This window comes from Lepus europaeus, chromosome 12, assembly GCF_033115175.1.
Source record: "Lepus europaeus isolate LE1 chromosome 12, mLepTim1.pri, whole genome shotgun sequence".
NCBI classification, from domain to species: domain Eukaryota; kingdom Metazoa; phylum Chordata; class Mammalia; order Lagomorpha; family Leporidae; genus Lepus; species Lepus europaeus.
Window position 1 is genome coordinate 60,051,991 of NC_084838.1, and position 19,738 is coordinate 60,071,728.

At 42.0% G+C, this 19,738-nt stretch overlaps 1 protein-coding gene across 1 annotated transcript in view; it reads left to right on the forward strand.

The window, feature by feature from the left end:
- The window catches only part of TTC39B (tetratricopeptide repeat domain 39B), a 134,518-nt gene that overhangs the window by 102,347 nt on the left and 12,433 nt on the right, over nt 1-19,738 (forward strand). The window contains exons 12-18 of the mRNA XM_062208220.1: nt 591-658; nt 748-807; nt 2,484-2,645; nt 3,266-3,357; nt 7,488-7,614; nt 11,030-11,138; nt 18,368-18,485. Coding sequence (XP_062064204.1) covers nt 591-658; nt 748-807; nt 2,484-2,645; nt 3,266-3,357; nt 7,488-7,614; nt 11,030-11,138; nt 18,368-18,485 — 736 coding nt within the window. The remainder of the gene's footprint in view (nt 1-590; nt 659-747; nt 808-2,483; nt 2,646-3,265; nt 3,358-7,487; nt 7,615-11,029; nt 11,139-18,367; nt 18,486-19,738) is intronic.

The window sequence follows — 19,738 nt, forward strand, 5'->3', positions numbered from 1 at the left end:
AAGATCTGTTTTCAGTCAACTTTATACACATAAGATTAACCCTACACTAAGTAAAGAGTTTAACAGATAGTATGGAGGAAAAAAAACGAAAGAAAAAACAAACAAACAAACCTGTTCCTCAACAGACAAGACAAGGGCTGTTCAAAGTCATTGTATCTCAAAGTGTCAATTTCTCTCCTATGGATTACATTTTAGATACTTTATTATTTACCACAGATCAGGGAGAACATATGGTGTTTGTCTTTTGGGAACTGACATTTCACTAGGTGTAATGTTTCCCAGTTACATCCATTTTGCTGCAAACAACAGGATTTCATTTTTTGATTGCTATATAGTATTCCATGGTGTACATATACTATAATTTCTTTATCCAGTCTTCAGTTGACAGACGTCATGGTTGATTCCATGTATTAGCTATTGTGAATTGAGCTACTTGCCTTTATTTTCTTTCTCGGTTGTGAAAAACAACAAAATGACAGGTTTCGTCTTTCCCATGAATAGGTCTTTGCTGTGTGTTAATGAATTTGAAGTGTTGGCTATACATGTCTACCTGTGACATGAAGACCGAGGCTTTCCCTGTTTGTTTCTAGGTACAGGAGAAGTGAATGTTGTGGAAGCAGAGCGTCTCCTTGCACCCTTCCTGCAGCAGTTCCCAGAGGTATGCCCGGCGTTTCAAGTGTGTCTTTCAGTCCACAGTCCCTCAGCCATGCACAGGCTGAGCAGCGTGTGTTCTTGCTCTCTCCACAGGGCTCACTCATGTTGTTCTATCATGCCCGAATTGAGCTGCTGAAGGGGAACGTTGAAGAGGTAAAGGATCTGCTCGCGTTGCCTGGGGGAGGTGGCTGATGGCGGGACTTGAGCCACACACTCCTTTGATGTAAATAAATTCAGCTATGTGGCCTAAACAAAAATGAAAAAGCAGTGTAATTAAAAAGACAAATTTTTAATTTATGTAGAGTAGACTACTGAATATAATCTGCATTTAATGTGTAAAATATGTGAGGCAGTTCAGGGTAGAATATCCAAAAAGTAATAGGTGCTATCTAAGGCATTTTCAGAAAACTTTGTCATATCAATTTCTGCTTTTCACATTGACTTTGGAATCCAGACTCGCATAAGATACAACTCCGCTATACTGCATGTGGGTGCCTCACAAAAGGAAATTACTAATTTCCTTTAAATAGAAGGAGAATGAGGTGCCTTTTGTATAAATATACTCACAATTTTATTTTACACAAATGAGAAAAAAACCATATTTTTCTTCGATTTGTTTTTTTCTATTTACAATACATCTTGGATCTCTCTCCAGGTCAGTATATTTAAATCTTCCTTTTTCTTTCTGATGATTGGGTTTCATTTCATGGGGTGAATACATGTAATTGCTAAAGTGGTCCACTGTTGATTGTGGCCTCTAGAAACAGCACTGTTAGGCATCACTTCTGTGTGCAGGTGTATTTATATATACCAGATTCTGATTGTTCTAATTTCTGGGTCAAAAGATGTTTGCCTTTTGATAAATCCAAGCTAAAATGCCCTCCTTACTTAAGGTTGTTCCAGCTTGAACTCCTGTATAAAGATATGAGACTGCTTCTTTCAATTCTGTTTGCTAACTCTGAACTTTATCTCTGGTTGAAAAAATGGCTATTTAATTTTTTAATTTAGCAGTTTACAAATTTCTTCGTATGTACATTTTTCATTTGTATATCTTTTCACATGTTTTGCCAATTTGTATCTCTTTTTTTTTTTAAGATTTATTTATTTACTTGAGAGGCAGAGTTACAGACAGACAGATAGGTCTTCCTTCTGGTGGTTCACTCTTCAAATGGCTGTGACAGCTAGAGCTGAGCTGATCTGAAGCCAAAAGTCAGGAACCAGGAACCTGGAACCACTTTCTGGTTTCTCATGTGGGTGCTTGGGCCCAGGCACTTGGGCCATCCTCCACCGCTTTCCCAGGCCATCAGCAGGGAGCTGGATTGGAAGTGGAGCAGTGGGACCTGAACTGGTGCCCACAGGCAGATGCTTAGCTCAATAAGCCACAGCGTTGGCGCCAAGTCAATTTATATCTTTACTACTAAGTTATTTTTTCTTAAAGGATTTTATAAAATTGTATGAAGGGTTAATATTTTACCAGTTAGGTAGGTAGTGGTGTCTTCTCCCAGGCTGTTGATAGAATTCATGACATTATTATTGTTAGTCTTTTCTTAAAAGACTTCTACGTTTTATATCTTACTTGAAAAGGCCCCTCTCCCACGTCAAAAAGTGCCAAGGCCCCTTTATAAAGTTAAATAAGGATGTAGCTCTTCATTGTATCATTGCATGTACAGAAAGGAACATACTGTCATTTTGAACATAATGTCATATTGAATGGTTTAATAAGTAATAATTTTGTTCTTTTAGTACAAAGTATTTTATGTATTTTTCCATTAGGTTATTATCTCCTTGTCTAATATCTGGATGATCAGCTTTATGCAATTGACTTATAGGCACAAGAGATATTTCGAAAATGCATTTCAGTTCAAGAAGAATGGAAACAGTTTCACCATCTCTGTTACTGGGAGCTAATGTGGATTAATGTATTCCAACAAAACTGGATGCAAGCATATTACTATTCAGATCTGCTTTGCAAAGAGAGTAAATGGTCCAAGGTAAAGTGTGGTGCTTTCATGAATGTCATCTGCTTGCTAAGCAGCGACCAGGATGGTTTTCATATGAGGCTGGTTGTTCAGTAGCTTCCCATTCTCTGCTTTCTCAATGTGGAAACCCACAAAAGGAGGATATATGCATCAACTATGCTTATGGACATTTTTTTCAGCACTGGGTGCTTTAAAAACTATCCAAAATGTATTTTTCAACAAGGAAGCTTTAACTCCAAAGACAAACCACATTTATTTTTAATACTATCTAATACTGTAGTCCGGATAATTTTTGTAGATTTTCCAGCTGCTGATCAGGCTTTTTGTGATCATCAAAGTTAGTTCTGATCCATTTGTGAGAAATTGGAAGGAGTGAGATAGTGATCTTTTATTCATTCTGTTATGTTCTCAGCCATGAATGACATAGTTGTGCACTAGGAAAATGGTCTAAATTAATGAGGACTATTGTTCTCATTTGGAATAGCCAATCTAAGACTGCATTTCTTTTTGTTTCTTTGATGCCTCTTGGTTTTATGTCTGGAAGACTTGTAGGTCATTTCTGATTTTCAAGATCAAAATATCATTTACTCAGGGACTTTCTATGTCAAGCTTCTTTTCTTCTTTTCCTCAAGGCAACATATGTGTTCTTGAAAGCGGCAATTTTGAGCATGCTTCCAGAAGAGGATGTAGTGGCCACTAATGAGAATGTGGTGGCTTTGTTCAGGTGAGCGAGAAACAATTTCTATAACACAGAGCCCGGGTGTATAAAGGAGCACGCATTCATCTTCTCTCTTTATTCCTTGGTGGAGTCCCATGCTTTACTCCCATATTTCTTTAACTTTCCTGCTCAATCCATATGGAAGTTTTTAATATGTTTAGACCAGGGTCAGTCTGTCATCTTTTTGTGGAGATTTTGCATGCTGATATCCTTGGTGGCTTGAGAATACATTATTTCATTTATGTTCTGGAGGAAGGATTTTGTTATTGTTCTTTGCTACCACCACATTTTGATCACAGTTTCCTAAATTTGTATCATTACTAAAAGATGTTACCTATTGCTGTGAATTAAATGTATTCTGTGATTAGATAAATATAAACTTAAGGAACAGTGTAACATATACTTGGCTTTTAATAGTATGTTCAAGATTCCGAGAAATTCTATTACGAAGTAAACTATTTAACACCTTTTTTAGAAAATGTTTACTTGTTTATTAGTGGGGGTAAGGGGTAAGAGAGAGAGAGAGAGAGGAAGTCAAATTATCCCTGTTTGTAGATGACATGACCCAATATATAGGGAACCCAAAAGACTACACTAAGAAACCGTTGGAACTCATAGAATAGTTTGATAAAGTGACAGGATATAAAATCAACACACAAAAATCAGTAGCCTTTGTATACACAGACAATGCCACAGCTGAGAAAGAACTTCTAAGATCAATCTCATTCACAATAGCTACCAAAAAAAAAATCAAATACCTTGGAATAAATTTAACCACATATGTCAGAGATCTGTATGATGAGAACTGCAAAATATTAAAGAAAGAAATAGAAGAAGATACAAAAAAATGGAAAAATCTTCCATGTTCATGTCATCTACAAACAGGGATAATTTGACTTCCTGCTTCCCAATTTATATTCCTTTGATTTCTTTTTCTTGCCTAATGGCTCTGGCTAAAACTTCCAGGACCATATTGAATAGCAGTGGTGAGAGTGGGCATCCCTGTCTGGTACCAGATCTCAGTGGGAATGCTTCTAACTTTTCCCAGTTCAACAGGACACTGGCCGTGGGTTTATCAAAAATTGCCTTGACTGTGTTGAGGAATGTTCCTTCCATACCCAATTTGCTTAAAGTTTTCATCATGAAACGATATTGTATTTTATCAAATGCTTTCTCTGCATCTATTGAGATAATAATATGGATTTTGTTCTTCAGTTTTTTAATGTGATGTATCACATTGATTGATTTGCAAATGTTGAACCATCACTGCATACCTGGGATAAATCCCACTTGGTCCAGGTGAATGATCTTTCTGATATGTTGTTGGATTCTATTGGCTAGTGTTTTCTTGAAGATTTTTGCATCTTTATTCATCAGGGAAATTGGCCTGTAGTTCTCTTTCTCTGTTGTATGTTTTTCAGGTTTAGGAATTAAGGTGATGCTGGCTTCATAGGAGGAGTTTGGGAGGATTCCTTCCCTTTCAATTGTTTTGAATAACTACACAAGCTCTCTCCTTAAAAAGTCAGTATTCCCATGCATGATGGTCTACTCTGATGACCTAGATTTGGATTTCAACACATGAAAACACAGTCCTTAGCGCTCATAACACAGTATTCATTTTCAAAATAAGACAAAATATGTATTAAGTGATAACCCCAGCAGATTCTGATAAGATATAAGAATGGGGTTGGCAAGCAGACTGGAGTTGGTAGAGGAGTGAATGAGATAGAAAGAAATAGGCCGGCGCCGTGGCTCAACAGGCTAATCCTCCGCCTTGCAGCGCCGGCACACCGGGTTCTAGTCCCGGTTGGGGCACCGATCCTGTCCCGGTTGCCCCTCTTCCAGGCCAGCTCTCTGCTGTGGCCCGGGAGTGCAGTGGAGGATGGCCCAAGTGTTTGGGCTCTGCACCCCATGGGAGACCAGGAGAAGCACCTGGCTCCTGCCATCGGAACAGTGCCGTGCGCCGGCCGCAGCGCGCCAGCCGCGGTGGCCATTGGAGGGTGAACCAACGGCAAAGGAAGACCTTTCTCTCTGTCTCTCTCTCTCTCTCTCTCTCTCTCTCTCACTGTCCACTCTGCCTGTCAAAAATAAAAAAAAAAAAAAAGAGGAAAGAAATGGAGAGAGTGAGCATCAGTATAGCCCTGGACACCTTTGACCTTTGAAGGAGAAGGGATAGAGAAGGAGGGAGAGAGTTGGCAGAAGGTGTGAGGTCAAATCATATTTTAATGGGAAAAATTTGAGCCAGCCAGGACCAGGTATCTTTTTTTGTTGTTGTTTTTTAATTTATTTTTGACAGGCAGAGTGGATAGTGAGAGAGAGAGAGAAAGGTCTTCTTTTGCCATTGGTTCACCCTCCAGTGGCCGCCGCGGCCGGCGCGCTTCGGCCGGCACGCTTCGGCCGGCACACTGCGCTGATCTGATGGCAGGAGCCAGGTGCTTCTCCTGTTCTCCCATGGGTGCAGGGCCCAAGTACTTGGGCCATCCTCCACTGCACTCCCGGGCCACAGCAGAGAGCTGGCCTGGAAGAGGGGCAACCGGGACAGAATCCGGTGCCCCGACCGGGACTAGAACTCGGGGTGCCGGTGCCGCAAGGCGGAAGATTAGCCTGTTGAGCCATGGTGCCAGCCGGGGACCGGGTATCTTAACAGTAGAATCATGGTATGATTGGTGTGACCTCTTATTGGTAAAATGCATTCCCTCATTTCACACAAATAATAATATTAAGATACATGGAAATCTTTTACATCCTCCTGTACTTCCTTTGCTTCAGTTTAAGATTCCCCTGTATCAGAATTATTTCTGTGAAATATGTAATCTTGTTTTTGGGATAAAGTTTAAAGTCTGCTCTATCAGCATCTGCATTGTTAAGATACTGAGGTGAGAACACTAACAATGGGAGTTCTCTCTCTTTCAAGATTTGTTGATTTATTTGAAAATCAGAGCTACAGAAGGAGAGAGAGAAATCGAGTGGTCCTCCATGCGCTGGCTCACTCCCCAAGTGGCCACAATGGCCCAGAGCTGAGCTGAACCAAAGCCAGCAGCCACGAGCTTCTTTTGGGTCTCCCACTTGGTTGCAGGGGCCCAAGGAGTTGGGCCATCTTCCACTGTCTTCCCAGGCCATGGCAGAGAGCTGGGTCAGAAGTAGAGCAGCCAGGACTAGAACTGGTGTCCATGTGGGATACCAGCGCCACAGGCAGAGGATTAACCTACCGCGCCACAGCCCAGCCTATGACACTTCGATCTTTAGCACCACAGGTTTCCTGTCTTAAGCCATGCCTCCAGCCCCTCTCCCACCTCACACTTTTCCATGACTCCTTCTCTGACATTCGTGAACAGCAGGTGATGGGGGTTCTGGTTTAACACTCCATAGCCCATACTGTGCCAGGAAAGAACATGATATCAGCTTGCCTCTCTCCTTGTGGTTTTTCTTCTTAGTTCATCTTAATTCGTCAATGATGTAATTTGGTATTTCCTCGAATCTTTACCCAGCACCTTGTTTGACGCATTCAGAAAATTATTCATAAGAAAGTGCTCCCAAGAACATGTGGTCTCTCCATCCTAGTCTCCCTTTTATGTGCCCATGAATTTCATTGTTGGAATTCCTTAGAACTTTGACAGGAAGTTTGTAAACACAGTGCTTGTCCTCAGCTGCTGTTTCCAAACTCACCTATGCTTGGGAAACATTTTTCAGATTACGTGTGAATTCCGAGCCCTGTTATTTTGTGAGTCCGTGTCATGCTTGTGAACAGGAACAGGAAATGTGCCCACATGCCCTCTGCCCACTCTCTGGTATGCACAGTGTAAACAGATACTTTGGACTCTTTACTGCTTACTTCTGGAAATTGCCTGGATTGCCTGGGCTGTGTTTGATCGATTGAAGTCATCAGCTAAGTTGCATAGAAAGAAATGCGCTTCCCTCAGTGGAGCGTGCCTCACATGCACCTGCAGGCCTCCTCAGCATCCACTTTGCTGGGTCCTAGCTGGGCAGTAGCTGATTCCTGAGGTCTGAGACAGGCCTGGGCTTTGCATTGCCAACCGTTTCCCAGGTGCAGCTGGTGAGCCGTGTGTAGTGTGGCAACCGCAGGTGTAAATAACAGGGTTCTAACGACCTTTCTCTGGGGCTGGGGGTCTTCCCAGGCAGGTCGATGGCTTGAAGCAGAGAATTGCTGGGAAGTCTCTGCCCACCGAGAAGTTTGCCGTGAGGAAGGCTCGACGTTACTCCCCCGCCTTGCCTGCACCTGTGAAGCTCATCGTGCCTGCCCTGGTACCTGCTTGTGTTTCATTTACTGCTTGCTTTCTAGAAATCAGTTGTCTCTTCACAGCAGCAGGGATCATATTTAACTTTGGTTGTAAAGTTTAGCTCAATTCAAAACCATTGTGTTCCCTAAAGTGAACATTTACAAATAAATTAACGAATGGTAAAAGTCATAGCTCATTTTTTTGGACTAGTTTGTATGTTCCAGGTATTAGGAAAAAGGCTGTTTAAAAAACATGTCGTTTAATTCTGGCAGGGGCTCTGAGTGTGGTTTGTTAGCCTAACTCGATAAGGCTGATTTTGCCGATCAGGAAATTGAGGCAGAGAGAGGTGATGGGAATTGCATCTCAGTGGAGTTGAATTATAATGCAAGCTATTTGTGTCATTTTACTTTTTCTATTAGCCATTAACAACGCAAAAGGAAATAAATTGGTTTTAAGCATGTACTTTGTTAAAGCAATCCACACAAAATTTTGTCACCTCAGCATGTAATAGATAAAAGTTTATTCATGAGCTAATTAGCATTCCTTTTTCAATGTTTTTAAAATTTTATTTATTTGAAAGTCAAAGATACTAAGAGAGAAACAGAGAGGGAGAGATCATCCATCCAATGGTTCAACTCCCCAAATGACCACAGGAGGTTGGGGCTGGGCCAGGTCGGAGCCAGGAGCCTGGAACCCCATCTGGGTCCTCCTTTTGTGTGGCAGGGGCCCAAGCATTTGGGCCATCTTCCACTGCCTTCTAAGCTTATTAGCAGGGAGCTGCATCGCCACAATGCTGGCCCCAGCATTCTTTTACATTATGCTAATTCTTAAAAAACTGGTGTATCTTTCACCCTTCTGGGATACGTTGGTTAGGGCTGGCCCTGTTTTTAGTGCTTAGGAGCCACAAATAGCCAGGGACTGCTGTCTTCCACTTGGGATTCACACTCTGAGCATTATGTTATTTAAGCAAGGCTTCTGTGAAAAATGCAATCTCGGCTTCATTTTTTCTAATAAGGCTTTGTTAAGAAATCCTGAATATATCAGATTATGTAGCTGTGTTGGGGCTTTCATTTTTCCATTGGAAGTCAGCACAAGATTGCTGATCAAGGTAAGCTAAGGTCTGTAGTCCTTTTGGGGGTACCTGTTTTTTTTTTTTTTTTATTTCAGAGTTCATTTATTCCACTTTGCTAGTTAAGTTTTCCTAGGTTTTACTATTAACACACTGCAATGAATATCCTTTTTAAATTTTTTCTTACATGTGCATGTAATTCTCTGAGAATGATTTTTAGAAGTGTAATTCCTGGTTGGAGGGCCCATACATTTACTATTTTCATAGAGCTTGACAGTTTTTCACCCAAGAAAGCTGTACGAACTTAATTTTTACCAACAGTGCTTTACTGTTTTAATTTGCACTTCCCTGTTGGTGTGTTGAGCATCTCGTGTTTATTCATTTTTTCCTTCTTTTGTGAATTGTTCCTATCATTCACTATCTGTAAAATGGGTTGTGTGTGTGTATGTGTTTAATTATTGACTTACAGGATGTATTTACATATTCTATAAGAAAAAACAAAACAAGCACAGGTGTCAGATAGGAGCTAGGGTACAATTAGCACCTGGGCCCAGGTGTTCCCTACTTGACACAGATGATCCCAGACAACACTGGTTTCAGACAAGGTGGTTCTGTGACCAGACTGTAATTACAGCTGAGAATGCTGCAAATCAGAGATAACCAGACATCCCCGTGCCTTCTCCCCCACGACCCATGTGAGAGCCTGCTCTGCCTTACAATTGCAGTTTCAGCTCCATTCCTGATTCATTTTCATCAACTGATTTGCAGTGGGAGGACTTTTCATTCTGACTCTCAGAATTTTGCTGAAACATTTCTACGCCATCATGGTTCTTTCTCGGCCCTAGTACGCTGATACCAGTGTGTGCCTAAGGAAGGTTAATTCGTTGTTCTTCTCTAGGTGAATGGATATAGACTATATAGGAAACGGGCTTGAACTGATTGTATGTAGGAATTTTCCCAGAAGCCTATTTTTCATAAAATACCAGACATGAGCTTGTATCCTGATAAAATATTCCATTAATAAAACTTTTCTTACACTCATTATCATCAATTTAAAAATACTCCATCAGCGATTGAATTGAGCTTGCTCTTACTCTTTAGTGATAAATTATGTAAAATGAAAGGCAGGGTGTAATGATTCCTTTTTTTTTTTTCCTTTTAAAGATTTATTTATTTGTTTGAAAGGCAGAGTTATAGAGAGAAAAAGATAGGTAGAGAAATTGATCTTCCATCCACAGGTCCACTCCCCAAATGGCAGCAATGGCCAGAGCTGTGCTGATCCAAAGCCAGGAGCTTCTTCTGAGTCTCCCATGTGGGTACAGGGGACCAAGGACTTGGGCCATCCTCTGCTGCTTTCCCAGGCTATTAGCCAGGAGCTGGATCAGAAGTGCAGTAGCCGGGACTTGAATCGGCACCAGTATGGGATGCTGGCACCACAGGTGGCTGCTTTACCTGCTACGCCACAGCACCAGCCCCAGGCTTCCAATTTTCAGTGCCATAAAGATGATTTACTGTCATTCTACCTAAATTTGTCTTCCACATTTCCATTGCTTCTGTGGTAAAAGGCTTTTCAAGCAATATCTTTATCTATATTTTAAAATTCATTTATTTCCAAGAAGATAATAATTACCCTGCAAATTTCATCTTTCACAATATGAACTGTATGATCAGGAACATTAGAAAAATATTTTTAAGCAAAAACATTTGCTTTTGGTCCAAAAAACATTCTCATCTGTTAGCCCATTAAATATAATCTGCAATAAGAAATCATTAGTTTACATTTTCAGGAGCTGTCATTCAGCCATATGGCCTTTCAGTGAATGTGTTTTCTGCATCTTGGATTGCATTACTGGACCGACACATGGTTTTAATGGTATAAAAGAACCTGAGCCCAGTGAAATACTCCAATGTTCATTTCCAGTAATATTCTTGGAAGCATTTTATGTAAATAACTGGCAGGAATTTTAAAATATTTCCCTTTACTTAAAAGTAACAACAAAAATTTACATGAAACAGAATTATTCATAGTATCACTTTAAAATATTTATTTATGTATCTATAATTCTGTCTTTGAATACCAGTAGATACTTAATAAATATTTGTTAAATGAATGAATAAATTGCTGTTTCAGTAAAAGCATAGCATGCTATATATCTTGAAGTACTTCACAGTATAAAATGCAAAATAAAGGGAGAGAAAGAGAAATTATACTGTTAAATACCAGATGAGGAACACTAGGGAAAATGATCTCTAAATATTGTCTTGAGATCCTTAGCAACTGGCGCAAAACACACATACATGGTTTTGTGGTCCTAGAGGACGTTGAATAACCTCACGTAATTGCGAATGGTTTTTCATTCTTCTTCATCAGGAAATGATGTATGTCTGGAACGGTTTTTCAATAGTGGGCAAAAGAAAAGACCTGTCCGAGAATCTGCTGATAACTGTCGAAAAGGCTGAGGCAACGCTACAAAATGAGAGTGAGTATGAAAAGCAGCCACCTGGAAATCTGTGTCTCTGTTCCTTTCTCCCTTCATTCCCCTGTGCACATCAGCCCTTGTGGATGTGTGGCCATCCCAAGGGCAAAGAACTTGAGCAGAGACGTCTGGGAGATAGCAGTGGAGAAGCAGGGAGGAGTGACACAGCCTGCAGTGTGGATGGACCTTGGGAGCCGTGGGCTGGTCAAAAAGACCATTTATTGTATGAGTCCATTTCTGTGGTACATGCTATACAGGCAAATCTATAAATGTGGAAAATACATTAGCAGTTGCCCAGGGATGGAGGAATGGGGCAGCTAATAGCTAAAGAATATGACATTTTCACAGGAGGGGGACGGTCAAATGTTCTAAAATTGTGATGGTTGTAGAACTCTGAAATAAATTTAAAATCATTGAATTATGTACTTGGAAGGGTGAATTGTATGGTATGTGAGTTTTAAAACAGTTAAGATAAAGGGATGAAGACTGGCATTTGATGTTTTGAGCAACATGGAGACAATGTGGACTTATTTCTGGTCTTAGTTTGCTGGGACTTTTTCGCACGTCCTTACTGGTAACCAGCAGATGGTGTGTTTCTGCAGTCACAGGGAATTATTGTCAGTCTTGCTACACTTGATTTTGTATTTTTTTTACTCATTACCTTTGATTGTTCTCAAGGCTCCTCCCAGATTACTGGAAGCTCTATTGGAAGCAGATGACATGATCCAGGCTCTTTGGCCATCAGATCCTGGAAGACACACCTCTATTTTCATTTTCTTCTTCTTTCCTTTCTTGTTCCTCCTCCTTGTTCTTCATTGATCTTCTGTGGGTACTGACAACTTTATTATTATTTAAAAAATTATTTATTTGAAAGGTAGAGAGAAAGAGACAGAAGTCCCATCCCCTGTTAACTCCTCAGATGCCCGACTGCAATGGCCAGGGGTAGGCCAGGCCAACACCAGGAGCTGGGAACTCGGTCTAGACTCCTAAGTAGGTGGCAGGGAGCCAGCTATGTGAACCATCACCTGCTGCCTGTGGATTCAGGAGCCAAAGTCCAGCCCAAGTACTGCAGTGTGGAATGTGGGCATCTTCACCGCTTGGCCAAACGCCTGCACCTCAGTTTCCTTTCAAAATAGGAGCTATGTTAGAGATCCCTAGAGTTGTTCTCTGGCTCTTGTATTTTCTGATTCTGTGTTATTAATATAGGCCTTATGTTGGGATAGTGCCATAAATGATAGCCTTTACTGTATTCCTTATGAACGCTAAATCACTTAGGTGTTATCCCAAGATAATGATCTTAGCTTTTGGAATGTCCAACTCATAAAAGTAAAATGAAAACTTCTGGGGTGATAAATATAGCAAGGGACATAGAAATTCCGGAATGGTGTCTGAGGGGATTGTAACAGTCACTTCACACCCTTTTAACTGGCAGAAGGTGAGCATGCATGACCTCTGGCTCCATACTCGGTTTTCTTCCCACACTGGTGCTTCAGTTGGTGACTGGCTATAAGAATAAGTGCTTCCCTTGGATGGTTTTTCTCCTTGTCTCTTTGTTATTAAGCTGAAATGATTATGAGGTTTCTCTCTACAATTATTCTTTCAAACACATACTTGTAATCCTTAGTGTAGGTTGAAAAAAGTCACTGTGGCACAATTAATTTATAATTTTTATGTATTCCATCCTAGTTTTATTTTTATGGTTATAGCATAGTTACCTGCATATCTACTAGCCTAGCTTTGTCATTTAATAGATCACAGAGGTTTTAAGTATTGTAAATAATAGCCTTTATAAGTTTTTTTTAAAGATTTTTATTTATTTATTTGAGGCAGAGTTACAGAGAGAGGGCGAGACACAGAAAAAGGTCTCTCATCTACTGTTCACTCCCCAAATGGCTGCAATGGCCAGAGCTGAGCCAATCCAAAGCCAGGAGCCAGTAGCTTCTTTCAGGTCTCTCATGTTGGTATGGGGGCCCAAGCACTTGAACCATCTTCCACTGATTTTCCAGGCCATAATCAGGGAGCTGGATTGGAAGAGGAGCAGCCAGGATACAAACTGGCACCCATGAGGGATGCTGGTGCCCCAGGTGGAGGCTTAGCCTATACCACAATGCTGGCCCCTTGCCTTTGTAAAGTTTAAAAGCTTCAGATGGAAGCACCTCATGGAGCTAATGTGTCATAATTTAATCAGCTCTTTCAGTATTGTTGGGCCTTGAGACTGCTATCCCTACTCAAAATCTTTCTAGCTTTAGTTTTCCAACAGTCAGAGAACGAAAGCTGGCTCAGGGGATGTTAACAAGGCCAAGGTTTCAGACCTGATAGAAACAGAATTAGTAGAGCCCAGATAACTGTGCTGTTCTGAGGCTGTAGCCTCTCTTCTGCAGCCTCCAGCCCACAAGAGCCATCTTGCAGATACAGACCGGCAGGCACAGGGAGAGAGGGCCATGGAATATTGTGCTCCACTATGGACAAGCTTCCATGCTGACAAGGGGTGGGTAATGTCACCTTACCTTCCCATACTGAAGGCTGCCCTTCTGTAAAGAACCAAGGCTCTCATTTCTCTCACAGGAAAGTTGTAAGACATCAGTCCTTTAATGAGCTGGAGCTTGGGTCGGGGAGCCAAAATATTGGAAGTCTTCATCTCCATAGACTGAGGATTCCCTTAAATTGCTGGGAGCCAGGGAACTAAGCAGATAAGAAGGCTCAAGTATGGGGCTTAAAAAAAGAGGAATTGGAGGGGGTAGTTTGGGCTGAGCAGTTAAGCTGCCAGTTAGGATGTCCACGTTCCATTTCAGAGTAGTGTCCTGGCTCTGTCCTCCGTTTCAACTTCCTGCTAATGCACACTCAGTGCTTGGGTCCCTACCACCCAGGTGTTAAATCTGGATTGAGCTCCTCAGCTCCCAGCCTTAGGGCATGTAGGGAGTGAGCCAGAGGATGGGCAGTCTGTCTCTCAAATAAAGAAATACATAATTGAAAGAAAGAGGAATTAGAAGTTTGTACTGCTCAAGAAAGAACCCAGGAGCGTGTGTTTGAGTGCTGTACATACATTTCAGACCTCCTCTGCATGGTCTTCTAGATCTTCTAGCACTAACAGACTTCCTAGATAGTTTCTAGCAGTATGAAATTGTGATAAGCTTTCTTATATTTTTTAAAACAATTTTACCCTTTTTTTTTTTTTTGACAGGCAGAGTGGATAGTGAGAGAGAGAGAGAGAGAAAGGTCTTCCTTTTTGCCATTGGTCCACCCTCCAATGGCCGCTGCGGCTGGCGCATCGTGCTGATCCGAAGCCAGGAGCCAGGTGCTTCTCCTGGTCTCCCATGCGGGTGCAGGGCCCAAGCACTTGGGCCATCCTCCACTGCCTTTCCGGGCCATAGCAGAGAGCTGGCCTGGAAGAGGGGCAACCGGGATAGAATCCGGCGCCCCAACCGGGACTAGAACCCAGTGTGCCGGCGCCGCAAGGCAGAGGATTAGCCTGTTAAGCCATGGCGCTGGCCAATTTTACCCTTTTAATTAATTTTTCCTTTTAAATTATAAAATATACACAAAATAAAGCTCTTTTAAACTCTTTAAAAATTTTATTTATTTTCATTTTGTTTGAAAGAAAAGGAGACAGAACTTCCATCCTCTGATTTACTCCCCCAAATGCCTGCAAGAGCCAGATCTGGGCTAAGCTGAAGTAGGAGCCTGAATTCAATCTAGGTCTCCCATGTGGGTAGCAGGGACCCAAGTACTTGGGTCCCTGTCTCCTCCCAGGGTGCATGTTAGCACTAAGCTGGGTCAGAAGGAGGGCCAGGACTCTGTACCACCAGAGGTTGGGCTTCTTATATATCAAGAAATCCTAAAACTCACAAGAAGAACTATTAGGTTTTCTCCTTTCGAACAGACCCTACATTGCCTAAATTTTTTATGAGCTTCCAATGTGTTGAGACAAAAGTTATATATGTGTCAGGCCAAGAATGGAAAATGCAGTCATAGTTTAGAAAACCAAGCTGCTGTCTTCCATGCGTGATAAGGCTTTCATGTTAGCCTTTAGAGGTATTTTATTTATTTATTTATTTATTTATTAAACTTTTATTTAATGAATACAAATTTCCAAAGTATAGCTTATGGGTTACAATGGCTTCCCCCTCCCATAACTCATTTATTTATTTGAAAGTTGGAGTTACACAGAGAGAGAAGGAGAGGCAGAGGCAGAGAGAGAGAGGTCTTCCATCTGCTAGTTCACTCCCCAGTTGGTCGCAGCATCTGGAACTGTGCTGATCTGAAGCCAGAAGCCTGGTCTCCCACGTGGGTGCAGGGACCCAAGGGCCTGGGCCATTTTCTGCTGCTATCTCAGGTCGCTGGATTGGAATTGGAGCAGCTGGAACTCAAACCGGCGCCTATATGTCATCCAGAAAATGTCATGGGATGCTGGCACTTCAGGCGGCAGCTTTACTTGCTATGCCACAGCACAGGCCCCCTTTAGAGGTTTTTTTTTTTTTTTTTTTTTTTTTTTTTTTTTTTTCTTAGGCAGAGTGGACAGTGAGAGAGGCAGAGAGAAAGGTCTTCCTTTGCCGTTGGTTCACCCTCCAATGGCTGCCGCGGCTGGCGCGCTGCGGCCAGCGCACCACGCTGATCTGATGGCAGGAGCCAGGTGCTTCTCCTGGTCTCCCATGGGGTGCAGGGCCCAAGTACTTGGGCCATCCTCCTCTGCACTCCCTGGCCACAGCAGAGAGCTGGCCTGGAAGAGGGGCCACCGGGACAGAATCCGGAGCCCTGACTGGGACTAGAACCCGGTGTACCGGCGCCGCTAGGCGGAGGATTAGCCTGTTGAGCCACGGCGCCGGCCCCCTTTAGAGGTATTTTAAGCAGGACTGGGAAAGCTGAGAAAACAGACACACCATACCTACAGTTCTGTCTTTGTATGTTCTGCTTCTGGGTGAAGGATTGGTTTCTTTTCTGATGATCTTCTTTGATGAATGTTGCATATGAAATTTATGATGATTTCTTCCAAGACCTTTGTTGTATGCAGGAAGTTCATCTTTCCCTCTCCCCCTCCATCCTGAACAGCCAGAAAGGACCTCTTGGTAGTCAGCCCCTGTTCTTCAAATGGGAAACAGAAGTCCATGGTTGGAGAGTAGAATAGATGTGTAAACCGGAGGACGCCTCAGCCTCCACCTCACCCTCCATTCCCATTATTGGAAACTGAATGTAGTTTTGCTTCTCCTAGCCTTGGCCAATGTGTGAATGCGATTGATCTTCTACTCTGGCAGTGCCCTGACCACAGTTATTAAAGGCTGGTCACTGCTTCAAAAGGCAGAACTCCAAAGTCAGTTCTAAGCACTTGGTCTGCGTGTATTAATTCCAATAATGTTTCTGTTGAAATATAACTTAATTCAACGTTTAGCCTGAACTTGGCACAGCAGTTACCCTTTGTGCCTTGCAGTTAATTTTCTGGAGGACATTAGGTAGCAGAGTTGCATAAAAGGGAAAATATTACTGACTTTATGGCTTTTCACTTCCTAACTCTGTTTTCAAGTTTTTCTCTTGTTGTATTTCAACCAGCATCTAAAAAATCCCATATTGTTTGTTTGTAATTTGGGCTTCAAACTTCCTTTTCCCCCAGCCTACATACCATTTTATTAACAAGTTGAGCAGATCTTTCGTGATGAAAATGTAATTCAGCAGCAGCAGCATGCAATTTTCTTCAAATGTAAAATGGAGACCATCCATGAACTCATTCAAGAGGTTGAGAATCATGATAAAGGGAAAATAGTTTTAAGAGAAAATAATCATCTAGCAGTGCTCTGTGGTCTGAGAAAGTGATGGTTTTCTTCTCAGGCTTTTGGAGGGATGTGGTACATTTGAACTTGTTTGCCACGTCCCTACCTCAATATCTACGTAAGATTTAAGTATGGCTTTCCCGATACTTTAACTTTCCATGATTTTATGTCTGTTTCCCATCAAAAATAATCATTCAGTGAGTAACAGAATGTTGTCATAACACAAACTGTCAATAACATGCTACCAAAAACTCAGTAGGATGCATAAAAATGGTACTAAAAATTAGCATCCGATATGGAACCCTAAGGCTTCCATCCCAGGCCCTGAAAGATAATGTTTCTTGAATGTATGTTTCAGCAAACATCCATAATTAGAAGCATGGGTAGAATTGAAGGGGGGGGTGCAGAAAAATGGTTCTAAATGAGTAATATCAGAGCTTGCAAGCTGAAGATGAGTATCTGTTCTTTTCAGCATCTGCAAAGTAAGTGACCCCATCCTCACTGCTGAATAGCATTGTTAACCTCCCATTGATAAGTAGTTTACCAGCTAACATATCCAAACATGTCAATGGTGATGTCCAGGTGTGGAAAATTTCAATAGGAGGGACTCCTGAGGTCTCTCTGAGTTCTCTTTACTGTTGTTAAAACCTGAAATGCATAAATTACCATTCTGTCATGTAGTGATTTCTAGGTTGCATCTGACTTGAAAAACAAATTACAAAGCGGCCAGTGTGGGCTGGCTACCTTGTCCCGTAGATGTCACCACTAATGTGGCTCCTTCTGTCTGTTACGCATTTGCCTTGGGCTGTTGAAGGTGAAGACTCATTTTCAAAAGACAAGAAGTGGGGAAGGAAAATCCTTTCCATTACCCTCAAGCAGTTGGAAGTATGTGGGGGTTTTTAGTGGCTCACATGTATTTCAAGACTATTTTGTCTAATTTTATGACTTAATTTCCCCCCAAAAGAACATAACCTGGGAGAATGGATGAGTTGTAAACATAATGACCTGGAGAGGGTATTTTACTTCCTGAATGTTTAATGGGTGCAAGGCCATCTGCTTCTCCATATGGAGCTCTTATCCTTGCCTCATTTGAAGCCAACACAGTTAGGCGCCAAGACAACAGGGGGAGGCAGCTTCCTTATGCCTCATGGCTTTATCTTTTATAGACTTGATCGAGCTCTTTATTTAAGTTCGCATTTCCCATTGCTACATCTCAGCATACAAAGCTGATTGTGTCCCCCTGAAATTCTTTTTTTCATGAACAAAGTGAACCCCCTAATAAAACAGTGTATGTGTGAGCTAGTGAATTCAGTATACTAAAAATATTTTCACTCTATTGTGTGTACTGATACATAAAAAACAATGTTAAAAATGGTTTCCTTGTTTTTAAGTGATTCCTCTGAATCCTTGTAACTGTTAGCTCTTCCTCCCCATGAGGATTTTTTTAAAGTGTTTTTCTGTTGTGTTTTTAAGGTGCTAGCGAATACTCTGTAGATGATGAGTGCTTGGTGAAGTTACTTAAAGGATGCTGCCTCAAGAACTTACAGCGGCCCTTGCAAGCCGAACTGTGTTTCAACCACGTCATGGAAAGGTACCAACACGCTATAAACCAAACTGAGCACACACTGGGGTTTGGGGAAGTTGTGAGAAGGTGATGCAGAATGCTTGGTCTCTTGCTGCTAACCTTTCACTTGGTGTTACTGGGAAGAGAATCCACTAGTTTGCTTTGTTCCTGGATAACAAGATTATAGTCCGCATGGAACACAGCTTTCTGCATTTCTACTTGGTGTTAAAACACCTCACAAAAACCAAGTCTATGGTGCAGCTCTGGAAGTGAAACTGTCCAAGCTCTGGAAATGAAACTGTTTCCTCAGACTTTTTTTTTTTTTTTTTTTTTCCATTTTATTTGAAAGGCAGAGAGGCAGAGATAGAGACAAATGGAGAGAGATCTTTTGTCCATAGGTTCACTTCCAAAATGCCCACAACAACCAGGGCTGGGCCAGGCCAAAACCAGGAGTCTGGAACTCCATCTGGGTCTCCTATGTGAGTAGCAGACACCCAAGTACTTGAACCATCACTCTACCTCCTGGGGTGCACATTTGCAGGAAGCTGGATTGGAAGCAGAGTAACTAGGTATGAGGGCATTGTGGCACAGTGGCTTAAGCTGCTTCTTGGGATGCCTGCATCCCATAACGGAGTGCCAATTCAAGTCATGGCTACTCTGCTTCCAATCCAGCTCCCTGTTAACATACCCAAGAAATAGTGGATGATGGCTCAACTTCTTGGGTTCCTGCTCTTCATATAGGAGAATGCTACAGTCTGCTGGATGGCAGGGGTGGAGAAAAGGAAAGAGTAGAGAGTGCTCCATCCACTGCTTTACCCTGCAAGTGCTCCCAGCAGCTGAGACTGGACTTGGTCTAAGCTGGGAGGCAGGAACTTAATCCAGGTCTCTCACAGTGGTGATAGGAATCCAGCCACATGAGTCATCACTGCTGCCAGCCCTCAGTGTCTGCATTAGCAGGAAGTAGGAGTTAGGAGCTGGAGCCAACCACTGAGTCCGGACACTCCAGGATGGGATGTGGCCATTCCGACAGACATCTCCCCCTCTGCCAGTTGCACACCCCCAGGGTTAATCATTCGAGTTCAGCATTCATTGACCTGAGAGAGAGTAAATAATCACCAGGGCTGGATTTATATTAAAGAATAAAATATTATTACATTAAAACATACTGTTTAGTTTATTAGGTCCCATAGCTGTGTGATGGTGGCTTTTCTCTGATAGTAGGCTTAGTGATGCACCTGCTTTCTGAGGACTAGAGAATGATACATATGTTGAAAAAGAAT